Below are 16,577 nucleotides of genomic sequence, written 5' to 3'. Positions count from 1 at the left end.
AACTTAGCAATCGTAACATCATTACATGGGAAACAGAAAAGGGATTCAATGTTTTTGTACACATGTTCAGAATAACATGCAGCATTAGAAACTACTGGAACATTAAGCAGTAAGGGTTACACACATCCATCAGCTTGTCATCTACTTCAGAAATATAAGAAGATACATTTTCCCTACATTAAGGGATAAAAATAACAGTCAGTTATTTATATATGTTTATATAATATATATATTTACATAGTATGTATATTTATATCAGTCCCTTTGCATTCTGAAGGGCAAGCAATATTGCAGTATAAAGCCAAACTAAATTATTATGTTTTGTGGTTTGTTTTTTTTTTCCTTCTGAAAATACCCTTTAAGGTACACTGAACTACGCAAAAACCTGTTTGACTTTAATGTACAAATTCAGCAGTACTACAAGTAACTAAACAGTTGCTGAGTAACACCGTTTAAAGGAAAAGATACAAAGTCATTTTGAGTCAAAGAAACAGACAAATGAAATAACCAACAGGCATCCACTGGGTTTCAGTCAACATTACCTGTTTCTCTTGCAGCTTTACAAAGGCAGTAGGACAACAGAGAAGTCCTTATCTCCTGGGCTGCTTTCCCCACAGCCGCGGGCAGGAGTGTGCTCTGAAGCGCGTGTCACGCGTTGCCAACATCCCCACAGCAGAAGCAATAATAACACCCAACAGCTGCGGCACGATCACAAAGTGGGCACCACACACCGTGTCCCTTACGTAAGGGAGCAGATTTTGTAACAGCAGCAGGCACCCGGTCAAGGGAACACCTACCAACAAAGAAACCAACTCCAGAGTAGTTTTTACAAATGGAAGGTAGCAGCATTGGTGCTAGCAACCACTGTCAATGCAAAAGTAACTGAAGAGCAAAAAGGTCATTCTTCAGATTCAAAGGGCCCATGGCAGGAAGGTTGGAACTGGATGATCTTTAAGGTCCCTTCCAGCCCAAACGCTTCTGTGATTCCAAGCACAGAGGGCAATTTACAAAGGGGCCAGGGTGCATTTGAGGCAGGGATATATAAATTTGTGCTCGCATTGAACACAGAACTGTAACAAGGTACAGCCCCTTCTCCCCAAAAGTCCTAGCACACTTCATCTCCTAGACAGCTGTTAAGGTGCATAAATATACACATTACACTCTTCCTTAGCACAGACAAGATGTACAGTCACAACACATTCCCGTCACAGGAAAATACTGGTATCTTTAAGGCTTTTCTTAATTGGGCTGTAATAAATTCAGGACAGAGCTGTTAGCAAAGTTAGACTTCAACCCCAATTGGGGTTTCTAGGTGCCACTGAAAAATAATAAACAGTTGTACAAAAATACTTCAGAAGACTAAAGATCTCTATACTTTATCATACCTCGCAGAAGAAATTACTAATATCTCCTCTTCACTTAGAAACCACCAAATCACCAAGACTTGATCTACACTGTTGAAGCAAAATTCAGTTATTTGAGTGATTTACACCACTAAACTGCTCAGACTCAGAATTTGCTTAAAATATGGTAATATTTTCCAAAAGTAATATTAAAATTTCTGCCCCATAAGCACTGTACATACTCTCTGCTACTATAAAGGCCAAATCCTAGACAACTCAGTTCAGCTCTTCATCCTTCAGTTTCCTTCATCATTAAGTTTCCTATGAAACATAATTGTATGGACTTAGACTTTCAAACAATGAAACAAAGAGAAATGAAGTCAGAATGTCAAATGAGAAGATGAAAACCAGCAAGGACTAACAGGCAATGTAAGAACACAGGTATGACTAGCAGCTTATGTGCTTTTCCACCTTAACCCACAGGAGCTATAAATAAATTCTACAATCATTGAGGAAGAAAGGTGGGTAGGTGGGAAAGTCTGAGCCTAACACATATTGTTTCTCTCACGAACTAATCTGACATGAGTTCTACAACCAGGGGATACCTCTTAATGTCACTTTTGCAAATAGATTGTGTCTTTGGACATGGTCACATAACTCCAAATCTAGAAACTTGACATTTACTTCAGAACATAAATAATCACTGCACATCAGATTAGAAATGGACAAATACATGACAAATAGAGATAATTTATTATTTTATCAAAAATTCATCACAATATTTACAAAGCTGAAGTCACAAAACCCACACACAGCCTCTCTTTTTCAAGATTTTTCTTTAAGATGTTTTCTTTTTCACTCTTCTCTTACTCTGTGATTTCTTTTTTTTGCCCTCAAACACAGGTTTGGCAGTCACCAAGATTATTTTTCCCAATTCTTCATCCTCGCCACTTGAACTACTACACTTCTTTTTCTCTTTAGAGCCTGCTGACTCCATTGCAGAGACCTTTTTCCTCCTTTTCCTCCTGCCCAAATCTCTGCTTTCTGATTCCTCTACTGAGGAGTCACTAGAAGTTTCAGAAAGATGCAAATTCCCTATAAAACCACCTCCATAGACATGTTCTTTTCTGGAATCTGAATGTTTTCTTCTCTTTCCATTTTGGACTTCAGTTGCTTGATGATCTGTACAGCCTGCAATATCTTCCCCTTTCCTTTCTTCATGTGCTTTAAGCTCAATCTCCTGAATATCATCAGCTGCTTCTTTTTCCTTCCTCTTCAGGCAAGTCACAGCTCTGCGCAGTCTCTGACTTTTAATAGCTATTTTTTCATGCTGTTCGAGCCTGAAGAATGAATCAATTCGAAGCTGAGTCTATCAAAAATAAAACAGAGAAACACCTTTGGAGGTTTTTGTGATAGGAATTCAGTTAAGTACACTATAATGCATACCAAATTAAAGTAAGAAAAAGATTAACAAGATTAATATAATACAAATAGACGTGAACAGTAAGACACAATATTACAGACATACCTATACTTTATTATAAGTTCTGTATCAAGAACCTTTACAGAAACTAAATAAACAGTAAACTCTGGTGAAATTTCATAAACATTGTGCTTGATGATTAGACATATGTTGCTATTTTCAACCTTAATACAGAGAATCTCTGTAGTGCTCTTAAGTATGTCCTTACCAACATATCCTTAGCTTCAAGCTGTTAGAACTACAGAATGCATATTAAGCAAATGTTACAAGTGCATTTTACATTTTGTATGCTAGTGAAACAAAAAGCGCTTGACTCAAGTTCATTGTAACATATGTTGCTACAGTGTAAAGATTTAAGAGCAGAACTAGTACTCATACACAAAGGATCTGTGTGACTCAACCACAGCTAGGCTTGCTATATAAACTAGGATAACTCTATATTCTCCCTAAAATTGTATAAAAGAACCAATGTTTCCAAAGGATGTTCCAGTCAACCTGAAAGTAAATGGCATTAACTATGGGGTACCTTTCACTCCTTTGAGCAACAGAGGAAACCTAGAAGCCTGGTTTAGACTAAAGATCTATCTTGCTCATGACAAAAGCAGAAAAGAATCTGTCTTTTGGCAATCAGTTTTAGAACTGACTTTCACGGTACAGCAGCATAAACCACTGTTCACTTTTAAGTTTTATTAAAGCTGACAGAACATTTATATGGAAATCAGAGTATTATTAATGTTGCTCAGCAGTTCAGTCTGCATTCCTCCTCAAAGAATGTGGATGATACAAAATGGTCAGTCTCCATCTACCGAAATCTTAGAAGTATTCTTATAAACCCTTTCTAAAGACAGCGTATTGTCTTTTAAAAGTACCAGAGCTGCTTGAAGTACTTGTGATTTCAGCTACATCCAGAACAAACAGCAACGTGGAGTTGAATTAGTGCTTGATAAGTAACAAAATTTGAAAACAGCAATTGAAAATTCTGTAGAGTTCCTTAAAGGGCACCAAAATCACATGGAAATGAAATCCAGAGAAGTAAGTTTAATAAATTTTAAATATAATATGAATTTAAAAAAAAAATGGCCAAGCCCCAGTTTCTGAGAAATTTATTTTAGATTAAGACCTTGCTGTTCATTTTAAAACAGCTCTTACACTTTTCTAGTTACCCTTAAACTACACAGTTCTATATTTTACCTGCTGCAAGTTCAGCTGTTTCATCACAGGCAAAAGGATTTCATCTGTCTTCACCCTGGTCCAGCCAAAGCGATTCTGACAGAATGTGCAAAAAGTTAAGGAACTTCACACAATGGCTATTACTAGCATTCCGCAAACATAAAGATTTCTCAAATAAAAAAATGTCTAGAAGAAAGCTTTTCTATTTCAAAGCTTTTTGTACTATGAAACCAGAGAAAATACTCTTAAAGTTACTACAGCTGACTTATGCAGATGCTTCCAGTATTACATTACGTATCCTAATCATGCTGCTACATCTCTATTAGTCACAGGTTTTTGTTCTCCAATATCAACATTTACAAGAGTGTGTCTCAGTGAGGACAGAACTCATTTTGGCTATACAGCATTGCCATACGACAAAGCAAATCTTATTTTTACATTTGCATGCACTGAAAGTTTCATTTACTGTTCAAAATACCATTAGCTCTGCATGCACTGTCATGTACTTTTTAACAATTTGCTGCAGCTCAAGCTGCAATGGATGCAAGAAATATGTTGCAAGAAATGCAGTAAGCAATGCAGCCTAAGTCACCATTTCTGCTGAATACACTTTGAAACATATTTGCGAAAGATGGCAGAATAGCACACTCCTGACAGCTAGGAGATTCTCTTTACATGCAATGTGAAACAGCCTACTTCTCTTAGGAGGGCAGAGCCACCTCACATGCCACACATGCATGGCTGCATGCCCTTCAGTTCCAGAACTGGTACCACTGTAGGATATCACATGCAGATGGGGCTGAGGGCCCTCACACCAATGAGGCGTTAAAAACTGGACACACCATTACTGACTCACAAGCCTTATGAATTTTAGTCTGAGCACTCTTCACTACAAGTCCTCCCATACAGTAAAAGGATATTCTCTGATTTGTTCTACATCAGGCTTCCCCCAGATGAATGAACCCCTTGTCTCATCCACCACAGGATTCAGGTATGCTTCTGCCACTGCTGGATTTGGGAAACCTGAGGAAAGCTGCAGGTCCCGCAACTTCTTCTTGACTTTGGTGTCACGTGGATTAGGTCTCAATTTCTTATTCTTCTGAGCCTCATTCCACCACTCACTGAAAAACAGAGGAAAGTATTCCATAAGGTATAGTTTAGAGCCTATCGTTTATAGTTTAAGGTATAGAGCCACCATGCTAATTTCAATAGCCCTAGTCTCCCTGCTTCAGTTACTACACAAAGTGAGTAGAAAATTCCCAAATGGCCGAAAGGACATATAACCTGAAAGCAAAAAAGACAAAACATACACAGTAAATGCAGTTGTTGCAAACCACAGTAGCAAACATCATCTGGATTCCCCAAAAACTGCTAAACAGAAGGCCCTAAATTTAGCCACACACAGGGAGGATGTTCTATATACAATGATAATTTTTAAAGTTTTTGGTATGCAAAAAAAGAAAATAAAAACCAAATATATTTCTAATCATTCTCACCACTGCCAATACAACTAGCTTGGCCCTCTACATATCTTGTTCTTCCCCACAGCCTACCTGTCTGTCTCTTTCCAGGTCATCCACTCCTTACTCATCAAGTCTCTTTTCTCTATGAGCAAGCTACAGCACCTTCTCACAAACACAGGGAGAATAAACCTTCACTCCACTATGGATCCAACTCCGCAATGAATTCAGAGGCAGTCGCACAGTTCTACAGCTGTTCTATTGTCTTCTTTAGTCTCACTGTAATAGCTGTATCAGTATGTCACCTTATTTACCTGCCATTTCAAATAGTGACATAAGGGAGTCACATATTTTACGGTTACCTTAGTCTCCTTAATGATGGTTGTATGCTTAAGCAGCAGAAAAGTATATTCACTAATATTACAGAAAAACAAAAAAGCAAAAAACGATGAAGCATACGCAAATTTCAAGAGAGGTTCCAAACCATGCCCAGGAAATTCATTTAAAATCTCCATTGCTGTTACAAAGCCAACATTCGCAATACCCTCAGTGTAGTCACTTCCAAGCAAGTATGCCAAATTAATTAGCTTGCTTCGATCCAACCCTGTAAAAGAAAGTGCATAAACCAATTAAAAAAAAGTGGATCCAGAATACATTCCCTTACAAATTAAAAAAATATATTATCTGAAAGGCAAAACCCAAAAGGAACTCAAAGATATTAACTCTGTAAAAGTACATTTAATTCAATGTCAGAATTTGCTAAATTGTATTCTGGAGCATGCTAGCTCAAGCACAGGTAGTTGTGCTAACTTGACAAATACATCTTTGCCAAAATTAAATGTTACAATGTAGAGCATCCGGAAACTATAAGAGCTAAGAGATACTATTTTAACATATGTATCTCTAGTTATTCTCCTGTTCCCATTTAATCCTGACCTGCAATCAGTAACACCTGTGTCAGAAAAAAAAAAAAATCAATTTGAGTTCTAGTCCATAATATCAATGCCTCTACTTCTTAAAAGTATTCCCAAACTGGAAGCCTTTGCTAGTGCAGTTATTAAGTGGACCAAAAGAGCCTGTGGAATATCCAGAAAGGAGGAATAACTCAGCTGACCACTTGTACTTGGTATGCTGCAAGATCTGAGGCAATCAGGCTGATTTTCAGTGACTAGCTTCAGGAGTTTACATTAAAGAACAACATAAATAAATAAATAAAATCAGTGGATAAAAGGAGGAATGTGTGTCTAAGCACACAAAGCAAGACTATTGGCATGCTACCGAGGATATCCATTAACTGTGGTGAAAGAATTGTACAAGGCATGGAAAAGGAGTAAAAAGCACAAGACCACAGAATACTGTTACATGAAGACTGATGGTGACTATTTTTCCCAAAAAAAAAAAAAAATAAAAGCTCTGGTTTATTACATTAATAACAGCAAAAGAAAAAAAAAGGAAAAAAAATCACACATGCTTCCACAGCCAGTCTTTCAAGTAAGATATGGTAGCACACCTAAGCAGTTTGCTGGGAGAAGAAACCAAAGACATTTTTCACCACATAAAAATGTTGTGGAATTTTACATGCTGAAGGCATTAAAATATTATTTCAAAGTCTACAGCCTCTCTCAACTTTGAGAACATCAAAACTGATTTTAAGAGTTCTGCTTAAACAAAGCACAAGAAGTTAAAATTGGCTCATATTTTCTTTAACACACTATGTGACAGTAAAGTTTTGTAGTTCATAAGTAGCAACAATTTAACTGGACTAGTATAAGAGTAATCTGAAAGAATTAGCATAACTAAATGAAAAACCTTTTACAGAGCATATACAGGGGGTCATATGGAAATAAAACCAACCTAATGTCTTTACAGACTCTCCAAAGAACAGGCATTGTAGTAATAGACACACAAAATTCTGTAGAAATTACAGTTTCAAAAAGATAGATGGCAGTGCTGTCTTATTAAAGACTGTATTTAACAAATCAAAACCTGAGGCTTACCTAGCTGGTTTTGAAAATCAACATACTGATAATACTCCACATATTGGTTTTGGCTGAAGAAATTTTTATAAACATGTCGTGCACCAAATAACCAAACATCGCTATCATCCGTAATTGTCCCAGAGGTCTGATCAGTAAGGTCCAATACAGCACATTGCGCCTCTGCCTCCATTGGCGCTTCAATATACGGAATGCCAAACAGACGGAGAAGCTCCTGTAGAATGGAGAGAAAACAGTTAATATTCTATCTGAAGAATGAACTTCTGTTATACTTCTGCTTTACTCAGAACTGCTAGATTCACACTGGGGGTGTATTTAATATTTCACAATAAATCTTAATTTCTGCTGAGAAGCACCAAGCACAGTGAAGTCAAGGGAAAAATCACACACATCTTAGGCAGATAGTTCCATATGAGTCAAGCACTACTTGCTCACACTATTACAACACAGTCCGAGAGAATGCTACCTTATTTGCACAAGCATACTGAAGTATTGTGCTTTGCATATCATAGAGAAAAGACCATGTGTTACAATTGTGTGGCCTCCATGAAAAAAAAAGATGCAGGTTAAATAAAAAATAAAAAGAGTCATCACTTCAGAGAGTATGAAAGCCTATGAGAAACATTCATATCAAGCAGGAAACAGAGGGCAGACTAATCATCCTTTGCGTGGCATTTTGATATACATGTATTTAATGCATTTTAGACAATTTGGTTTTATGGAATATATTATTTTATTTCAGTTAGCTATCACACACACACACACACACACACACACTCTAGTTTTACAGGCTTGGATTAGAGACGGAATTCTGGATTAAGTCATGTCCAGAAATTCCATTTATTCTCCTGCTGCAAAGTTGGACATAACAATCACTGCAAAACCTAAGCTATAAAATTAATGAAATATCTGATATGTATACATATATCTGCACATAAACACACTTTTTCTTTTCTCCTCACTGCAGCTGGGTTTTATGCCCTGACAAAGTCTATCTCAAGACTTAAAACTTTTACTGAAATAAAGAGCAAAAGCACAAAGTCAAGAGACAACTATAATGGTGTATCTACCATTATAGGGCATATAGTATTAAAAAAGCACTGGCTTTTAAAAAAACAAATCATCTGAAGAAACAAGTATGAGCAAGTATTTAACAAAGGAACAAAAATTTCAAGCATTTTAAACTAAAATAAAAGCCTTTCTATATTTCTTATAATTAATTTACTGCATTATAGATACTATAACTAGTCTACTGTATTATGGATTAACCCTAACACAATGTCATAAGTAGTCCTTGCATTAGACTGCATTAACCTTTAAATGCAACTAATAAAACAGAGATTACAGGCTTATGCAGGTATTATTGGTGAAATTCATTAAGATCGGTTACCAGGGCATAAACCTGGGTTACCACACGGATTTCTTTAAGATTTTATCTTTTAATCCACAGGGGAAATTACAATTTAACTAACATCCAGATTACACCAATTCCATACTAGAATATCATTATTCTTTAATGCTATAGGTTAGAATTCAGTATGACCTCAATACATGTAATGTTTTAAATCAAGCAGACTGAAGAAAACAAGCTCCTAAGAGGAAAAAAGGTGAGCTATAATTAAGCAAAATTACTAATAGCTTTTGAGAAGACATTTGACTGGAGTTGACATCACACTGTATCAAACCAAAATGATTCAACAAATACTACCTGGCTTTCCAAGCACATCTGTCCTGTTACAGAGGCGGCAACACGTTCCTGCTGCTGTTTCTGAGCCTGAAGCTTATTCTGCTCAGCAGAAAGGTCATTTTCTAATTCTTCTAGTTCTTCCTGAAAAACAAAACAAGACTTTCATTATTTCAGCAATTCAGGTATGTTTAATTAAGTAAATCACTAAGTCTCCAACTATAGCTATTCTAGTAGCATGTGCTCCATTAATTCATACTTGAAAGTTGACGTAGCCTCTCTAACACAGTAAATTATAAAATCAGAGATAGGTTTATTCAGACTGCTAAAACCTTAAAGTTTCCCTCTGAATTCAGGGAAATTATGATTAACTGTCATCTTTAAATTAAAATAAATTCCCATAGAATTATAGACATATACGAGAAAGCAACAAAACAGTAAGAAGCTGTCCTTAAGTCTTCCTTAAGAACTCCTGACACAGAACTTCCTTACTAGCTCAAAACAAGTAACAAGGAGCTACCATACTGATGTCTTGCCAGTTATCCTCTGCATCTTTATCATCATCTTCTCTTTCAACACTCTGATTGTTTGCCAGCTGCACTTCAGACTCCTTCAGCAAGTCCTGTGTGACAGTGTCATGTCTGTCTGTCTCCACTGCTGGAAGTGCTGTTTCATCACCTAGTTCCTCACCACATTTAACAGGAAACTCAGCCTCATTACCGATTTCAGTTTCCACTTCAATAAAACTTCCTATTAAAAGAAAATAAAGAATTCAACTTGACACTGCTTGTCCAAAAAAAAAAAAAACCCAAACAAACAAACAAAAAAAACCCACAGAGTATTCATAAGCATAAGCGTTTTTTCCTCTACATGCAGTAAACATACATAAGTATCGTCAGATTACAGAAACCTAGTGGTTGATCATTCCTACACCAGTTAAGTTCAATGCACACAAGAACACCCTTTCCTGACTCTGTACTGTATACTCAGGTTTCAATGATAAAACACAATACCAAGGGGAAAAAACAGCTTAGATTTTCTTCCCACCTCCTACATACATGAGAATAGAAGTATTTTAAAGCATTTCTTACTAGGAGAAAAGGTTAACTTCAACTGACTACTAACACAGTAAGGTCCATTTTCTTATGTTTTTACACAATTAAAAAGCACATACCATCAGAATCACTGTCTTCAGACTGTGAAATCTCTTCTTTTTCCTCCTCAGGACTTTTTGCTTCTGGGAAAAGTATAATATCCTTTTGTACCTCAGACACATTCTCTTCTGTTTGCAAGACTTCTTCCTCTACATCTAGAGAAATTTTCAAGTTTTCCTTATTTTCAGAAAGGCCTGCTGTTTCAGCATGAATCAAAGCCTCTATACTAGTTTGTACAGGAAAACAGTTTGGCTTCTGCAGGCACAAATTTATATTATCATCTCCCAAACAATTTAATTCTATTTTGGAACAATTTTCTTCTTTGTCTGCTCCTTCTTTGCCTTTTCTAGTATTGTCAATACAAGAATAATTTTCATGTCTGGATATAATAGTGCCCTTGGTTGTAATATGATTTTTGTCCAACTCCTGACTCCTTTGTTCAAATTCAGCATCTCGCATAACCACCTGGTTTGACAAATTAATTGCAGATGTAGGTATTCTTCTCTCCTTAACTTCAGGAATCTGGTCTTCGTCATCTGAGCTACTAAGCAGCAAATCCTTCACTTCTGATCTTTCTGGTAGCACTCTATCAGTTTTAACAGTAACAACTTCCTCTATTGTATCATCATCATCACCATCACTCAGAGCTAGCTGAATTGCATGCAGGGTTCTTGGAGACACACTGCCTTCCTCTGCTACAGACAGGTCCATGTTCAGTCGCCCTGTATCTTCATCCCCCAGCTCTTCTTCTGAGCTGCTTTCTAGCATAGCTGTCTGGATAGCAAGCAAAGTCCGAGGAGAGGGTGGTGCTGTCACCACATTGTTATCTTTCTCTGTCTGCAGTTTCTCAGTTTCAACTAGCTTTGCATTAGCAGGAGATTCAGTGATTTCTTTCAATTTAGTAAGTTCAGGCATTTTTGATGAGGGCCCTGCAATAGCTTCCAAGTCTTGACTTGTAGCTTCATTTGCTTTAATGCCTAAAAGAAATGGGCTTTATTGAATATTTTCTTAGTAAAAAAATGCTTTATACTAACATTACAATTTATAGAATGAACATCATTGTATAAAGATTAATAGACCAGTTTTCTATACACTTACAGATCACAGTTAATTATGTCTAACAGTAATGTACTGATTTCATACAAACTGTTGGCTACATGCACCTGTAAACAATAATCAGGGTTTGTTGTTTTTTGTTTCTTTTTTTCTTAAACAGAGCTGTAGACTGCAGATACCAAACAAGAGGTTTTACAAAATTAAGACCCAACGTACCCTTTATTAGGATATAGTGAGAAGTATCCTCCGAGACTACCTTTCTATATTCCACTTCTTTCACAAAACCACCTTCATTTTCATATTGTGTTTGGATTTCACCAGTCTGCTGTTGACTCAGTTCTTTCTGTACATTTTCTATGCACCGACTGAGGCTGCTTTTCTTAAGCAAACCTCTAAGCTGGTACTGGGAAAAGGCATTGGACTCCTTAAAACAGACAAATAAACAAGGAAATTTAAATAAAATTCCATGTAGCTGCACCTTTTAAGAAAGTTCATCTCCCATGTTCTGGAGAGGTAACAGGTTTAAGCAGGTAACATCTGCCTTTTACTGACTGCTGCACTCCCAGATACTTTAGGATAGGACCCTGAATAGACAAACATGAAATCTCTGTTAAGAGCCATTATCTCATTAGGGTTTTTTTCCTCTCAATATAACATCTCTTATTAAACAGGCCTGGGGATAAAACTTTCCAGATGGGATACTCTTATGTAATCTTCATCTGTGTTAATGGCAATAGCTCCATTCTGATGGATTAAAACCCATTTTAAATATTACCTCTGGCATTGCTTCAAAAAATGTTCTTTTTCGTTTTGTAAATTCTTTCATCTCAGTCAAGATCTCATATTTTACTTCAGGAGGCAGCTTCTTGAAATCTTCTGATTCAATATCTACAGACTGCGGATTTTCACATAATGCTTCCTACAAAAATGGAAAACAATATAAACACATATTTTATATAACAGCAGAGCAAGAACTGTATATTAAACTGTATATAAACTATTAAAATATTTAGAGTATCATTTCAAACAACAGCCACCCACCCCCAAAACCTTTGTTGCTACTGTGAAGAAAAGTTAAGGAAAAAATAACAACGACAAAATAAAACAAAAAAGCCAAAAACAAACAAACAGAAAAAAAACAAAGGAGATAACTACCTAATAAAATAAAATACATAATTGTTGATGCACTCTATAAAGAGAAACTTGGGATTATTCTTTTTACAAAAAGTTAAGTCTAAATCGCAGAAGAAGGTCCTAGAGCCTCAGGTAATCTAATCTTTACCCTTCCAAGGAGGTTCTCCTGAATGTGAATTACTTCAAAGATAAACAGTATTTCCAAGTTTCAAGAGTTTTGGTTGGCAATTTTCTTGTTTGTTTTCTTTGATGAAAACAGAGATAATTTTGTTATCTATTGTGCCATCTTCTTAGACTACATATTTCTTCTTTTCTCATGAGATCAGCACATCAGAGGGAAATACAGAATTTATCTGTGAAAACTCAAGGACTGCGGTGCTTCAGTATCAGCTCTTATTTGGAGAAGCAAAAGAATTTTGTTAAATATGCTGTCTTATGTGTGCACAAATGCATACATTTCACTTATATCATTACAAGACACAATCTCTTCTCCACATGTCCAGAAAAAGTAGTCAGAAAAGAAAGATACCATACAAAATTCCTATTTTGCTGTATTTCTGCTGGGGAGAAAAATACATAAATACATTTGTACTTCCTTATTAGTAGGAATTCACAGAATACTGAAAATTTACTTCCTTGCTTGATAGCTAATGTTATATTAGGACCTATACCTCCCCAAACACTTCCTTTTTTCTTCCCCCCCCCCAACCTTTTTGTTTGTCTTTTAGGCATAGCACATGAATGACAGGATTATTCACAGTAATAGTTCAATTAGGATGCACTTACATGCAACATCTTTCTTTGGGTCATTCTTATTTCCCATTCTTTTTCATCTTCCTCCTCTGAGCTAAAAACCACAATGAGAAAAAAGAATAAAAAATAATGTACAGATATTTACCTAGGAAAATAAAAGTTCCTATTTTAAGCAAAAGGACCTTGGTCATCACTTCACCAAGTACAAAAATTTGCATTCAAATACATGTACACATGTATATACAAAGACTCATGTGCACACGTATAAGTACATACACAAGCCAAAAAGATCTGAACAGAAAGCAAGACTTACGCCAGTTAAAACTAGATTGAGACAACTGTTGTTGTTCAAGTCATTACCTGATTCTTATTTGGTCAGAGCTTAAAGTATACATGAGATATGCAAAGAGTAATCCAACAGATACTTCCACATTCACGCCTAATACCACTTAAGAAGATGTCATAAATTTGACAAGTTCATACAAAGCCTACTTCTGCTGAACGTGTCTGCACTATTAAATGAAGGGAACCAAGCTGCCACACACCAGCTACTCAAGTTTGAACAGTCAGTTCCATTTAGTCACAAAGACATGGCCACAGAGACTGAGGCAGCACTTTCATCCTTAAACACTAATCCAATTTAAAATTTAATCTTGGACTCTAAGGTGTTTCTCTTATTTTCCCATAAATAACTAGAAGGACCTGTACCCAGAGCTATGAACAAAACTCTTCAAAAGAAACAGAAATAAAACAAAGAGATATACCTTATAGATTATGGAGCCTCATGGGTCAAAGGTCTTTCAGCAGCATCAAAACACTGTTTGTATTTTTATCTGAGTTTATTATTGCCATTTAAGCTAATATTTCTTAATTCTACCTACCTGTTCTTCTCTTCTTCCTGTAAAGGTGGCAATGCATACATATCATCAATTTCTTCTCTTCGAACTTCTGTAATACTGGGAAATGCTTCATGGCTTAGAGAAAGAAAAGAAACTCCAGTGATTAACAGCTACACAAAAACTTCCCTGATAACTTATAAACAAGGGTAGAATACTTTTTATTCTTGCCTCTTGCCCTTAAGAGCATTTTTGATAACTTGTCTCTTCAGAAATGTTTTCAATAGTTTCTCTGCAGTTTTCCTGGAATCATGGGTGGCGATTTCCTTTCTTCGTCTTCTCTGAGCCTGTGAAAATATGATAAACACCAACATGATTTTGATGGATGCTAAAGATACAAATCTGGCAAATTACTGCTATAATTCTGTGTGCTGAGGCTATGAGTAACCCCTAATTCATCCTACATCAGTAGGGACATAGTCTTCAGGTCCTCCAGATCTCTCTATGCTGGTTTCCTCTGCTGGGACCCAGGAACAGTTTTTAGCTTTCGAGTACCAATGCTTGTAAGTACAGTGTTCAAGTTCATTTTGAAGCTAGACCATCATCTACATCATGGCTTATACCATCAACTACACCTCTACAACCCAGTTTCTACACAAATCAAACCTGAATATATGAAAAGGGAGGTGTTGCATGCTCCAACAGGTACATAAGAGTGAGACTGCAAAGAACACCTGCACAGCAGTGCACTTCAAGACCCCATCCTCACAGTGCATAAGCAGAATAACAAGGAAATTGAAAATGGTTACTTAGTATTAACAAACATACACCCTATTTTGCACTACATTAACTCAGAAGAGGCACTTACCAAGGTTTGCCTCTTCAGAAGTGGGGCCCCTCCATCAAAAACAAAGACAGGTCGAATCCGGAAAAACAGTAGCTTGCAAAGTCGACGAAACAGAGTGAGGAGGTGAGCATTTTGTACAGAATAACCACTGCGATCTCTGGCTCCCTTTATTGCTTGGTTTAACCAAATACTGATATCTTGAAAGAATCGTTAAGAAGAAAAAAATGTGCTACCTTATGCATATACCATATTAATAGTTTCTATAAAGTGCACGTATTTGACTAATTGGGCTTTGCCTACTGTTCCAGGCTTGACTTATTGAAACCAAGACTACCCAAATACTTGCAAACTTCAGAGAAGAAAAAATTCTTGCCCCTATTGCCCTGGACAAAAATGCGAGCTGATATAACTGCGCAGCAAGTAATACCTCCCCACTTATTCTTACAAATAAACAAAGGGTAACTTCTCTCCACATCTTTCCAGTATTGAATCAAGTACATATGATGGGAAAGGTGATACAATAAACGTTTATATTTTTTCATCTTACAGTCCTACCGAGAGCAGCACATTAACTGATAAAGCACAAAATCCTACAGCCCAACACTTGTGTAAGGAACCTAGTAAAAGACTCTTTTTAAAAAAAAGAAGAAAGAAAGAAAAGCTTAATGTTCCATATATTATAGGGTATAAGATCTATTTATCAAAATATGGTCATGTTTAAAAATAGAAATAAGCACATAAATAAGGCAATGAGGCAGAAATAAGAACAATAGTTAAAACACTCTCCTTCACAAATCCGGGTCATCAGCTTTACTTTTAAAGGATACCAACGGCAAGAATTTTTCCTTCTAGCACTTCAGGGTTTATCGGTCTCCCAGCGCATTCAAGCAGCTTCCAAAGTCCTTGAACTCCCATTGCCCCCTCTTAGCTACTCTGAGACTCTAGGAAGAACGAAAGGAACAATCCAAAGGTTATACGCTCCACGTACACCTTATCACGCGAACGCATTACTACCACAACAGGCAAGGCTGCAGGCTGGGGAGAGGAAGGCTGTCCGGGAGTCTCTCCAACCGGTTCCCGACGACTCCCTCAGCTTGTGATACGCGAAAAGCCTCTAGAACAGCGCTCAAGCGCGGCGTTAAGGATGCTGCGGACCGGCCGTCAGACGCCACTGCCCAGGGGACACACTGAGGCCCTCCGCAGGGCGGCGGCCACCAAGGGAGGGAGATGGGCCCGGATAGAGGGAGGGCTGGGGAGGACGGAAAGGTATCGATCGGAACACGGCTGCACTCACCTGCGGTGGGCGTCAAACACCAAACCCAAAGCCAAAAGCGACAGCGGCTGCCCCGAGCCTCAAAACCCCTCGCAGACCCGCCAGGGGCCTGCGCATGCACCAACTCGCCCCGCCCCCTGAAGCATGCGCTATGGCTGACGGCCTTGCGGCTCTGAGGGGGAGTTGTTTCTTGACGGGAAGGGACGGGACTGTACTGTACTGTGTCAGCCTCCTTCCCTTCCCAGCATCATTCTCTGTGGCTCTAACTGCCGTGGGTGAGCGACTCCCGCCGCCCTTGCAGATGGACCCCACGGCTGCAGCCGCCCGTGGGGAAGCCCAGGCAGGGAGACAGAGGCGGTGCTCCAGCGCCTGAGGCGGACTGGCTCC

At 37.6% G+C, this 16,577-nt stretch overlaps 1 protein-coding gene across 3 annotated transcripts; it reads right to left on the bottom strand.

Annotated features, from left to right (window-relative positions):
• Nucleotides 1-2,073: 2,073 nt before the first annotated feature.
• On the bottom strand, nucleotides 2,074-16,320 carry ERCC5 (ERCC excision repair 5, endonuclease). 3 transcript variants are annotated; one of them, XM_034072878.1, is made up of 16 exons: nucleotides 16,212-16,320; nucleotides 15,745-15,858; nucleotides 14,939-15,114; nucleotides 14,302-14,417; nucleotides 14,116-14,208; nucleotides 13,268-13,328; nucleotides 12,123-12,266; nucleotides 11,564-11,771; nucleotides 10,312-11,268; nucleotides 9,658-9,887; nucleotides 9,162-9,281; nucleotides 7,454-7,667; nucleotides 5,916-6,060; nucleotides 4,917-5,117; nucleotides 4,018-4,102; nucleotides 2,074-2,712 (listed from the first exon to the last, which is right to left on the bottom strand). In XM_034072878.1, exons 2-16 carry the CDS (start codon nucleotides 15,830-15,832, stop codon nucleotides 2,182-2,184), a joined length of 3,369 nt encoding a protein of 1,122 aa, XP_033928769.1. In that variant the 5' UTR covers nucleotides 15,833-15,858; nucleotides 16,212-16,320; the 3' UTR covers nucleotides 2,074-2,181. The 3 variants fall into 3 exon arrangements, 2 of the variants coding, with proteins under 2 accessions (XP_033928769.1, XP_033928772.1); XM_034072881.1 differs by lacking the exon at nucleotides 16,212-16,320 and having other exon boundaries at nucleotides 14,289-14,417; nucleotides 14,939-15,852; XR_004550549.1 differs by lacking the exons at nucleotides 2,074-2,712; nucleotides 4,018-4,102 and having other exon boundaries at nucleotides 4,992-5,117; nucleotides 5,550-6,060.
• Nucleotides 16,321-16,577: the final 257 nt, after the last annotated feature.

Source organism: Melopsittacus undulatus, chromosome 2 (assembly GCF_012275295.1).
Source record: "Melopsittacus undulatus isolate bMelUnd1 chromosome 2, bMelUnd1.mat.Z, whole genome shotgun sequence".
Lineage (NCBI taxonomy): Eukaryota > Metazoa > Chordata > Aves > Psittaciformes > Psittaculidae > Melopsittacus > Melopsittacus undulatus.
This window is presented reverse-complemented; position numbering and strand designations above follow the sequence as displayed.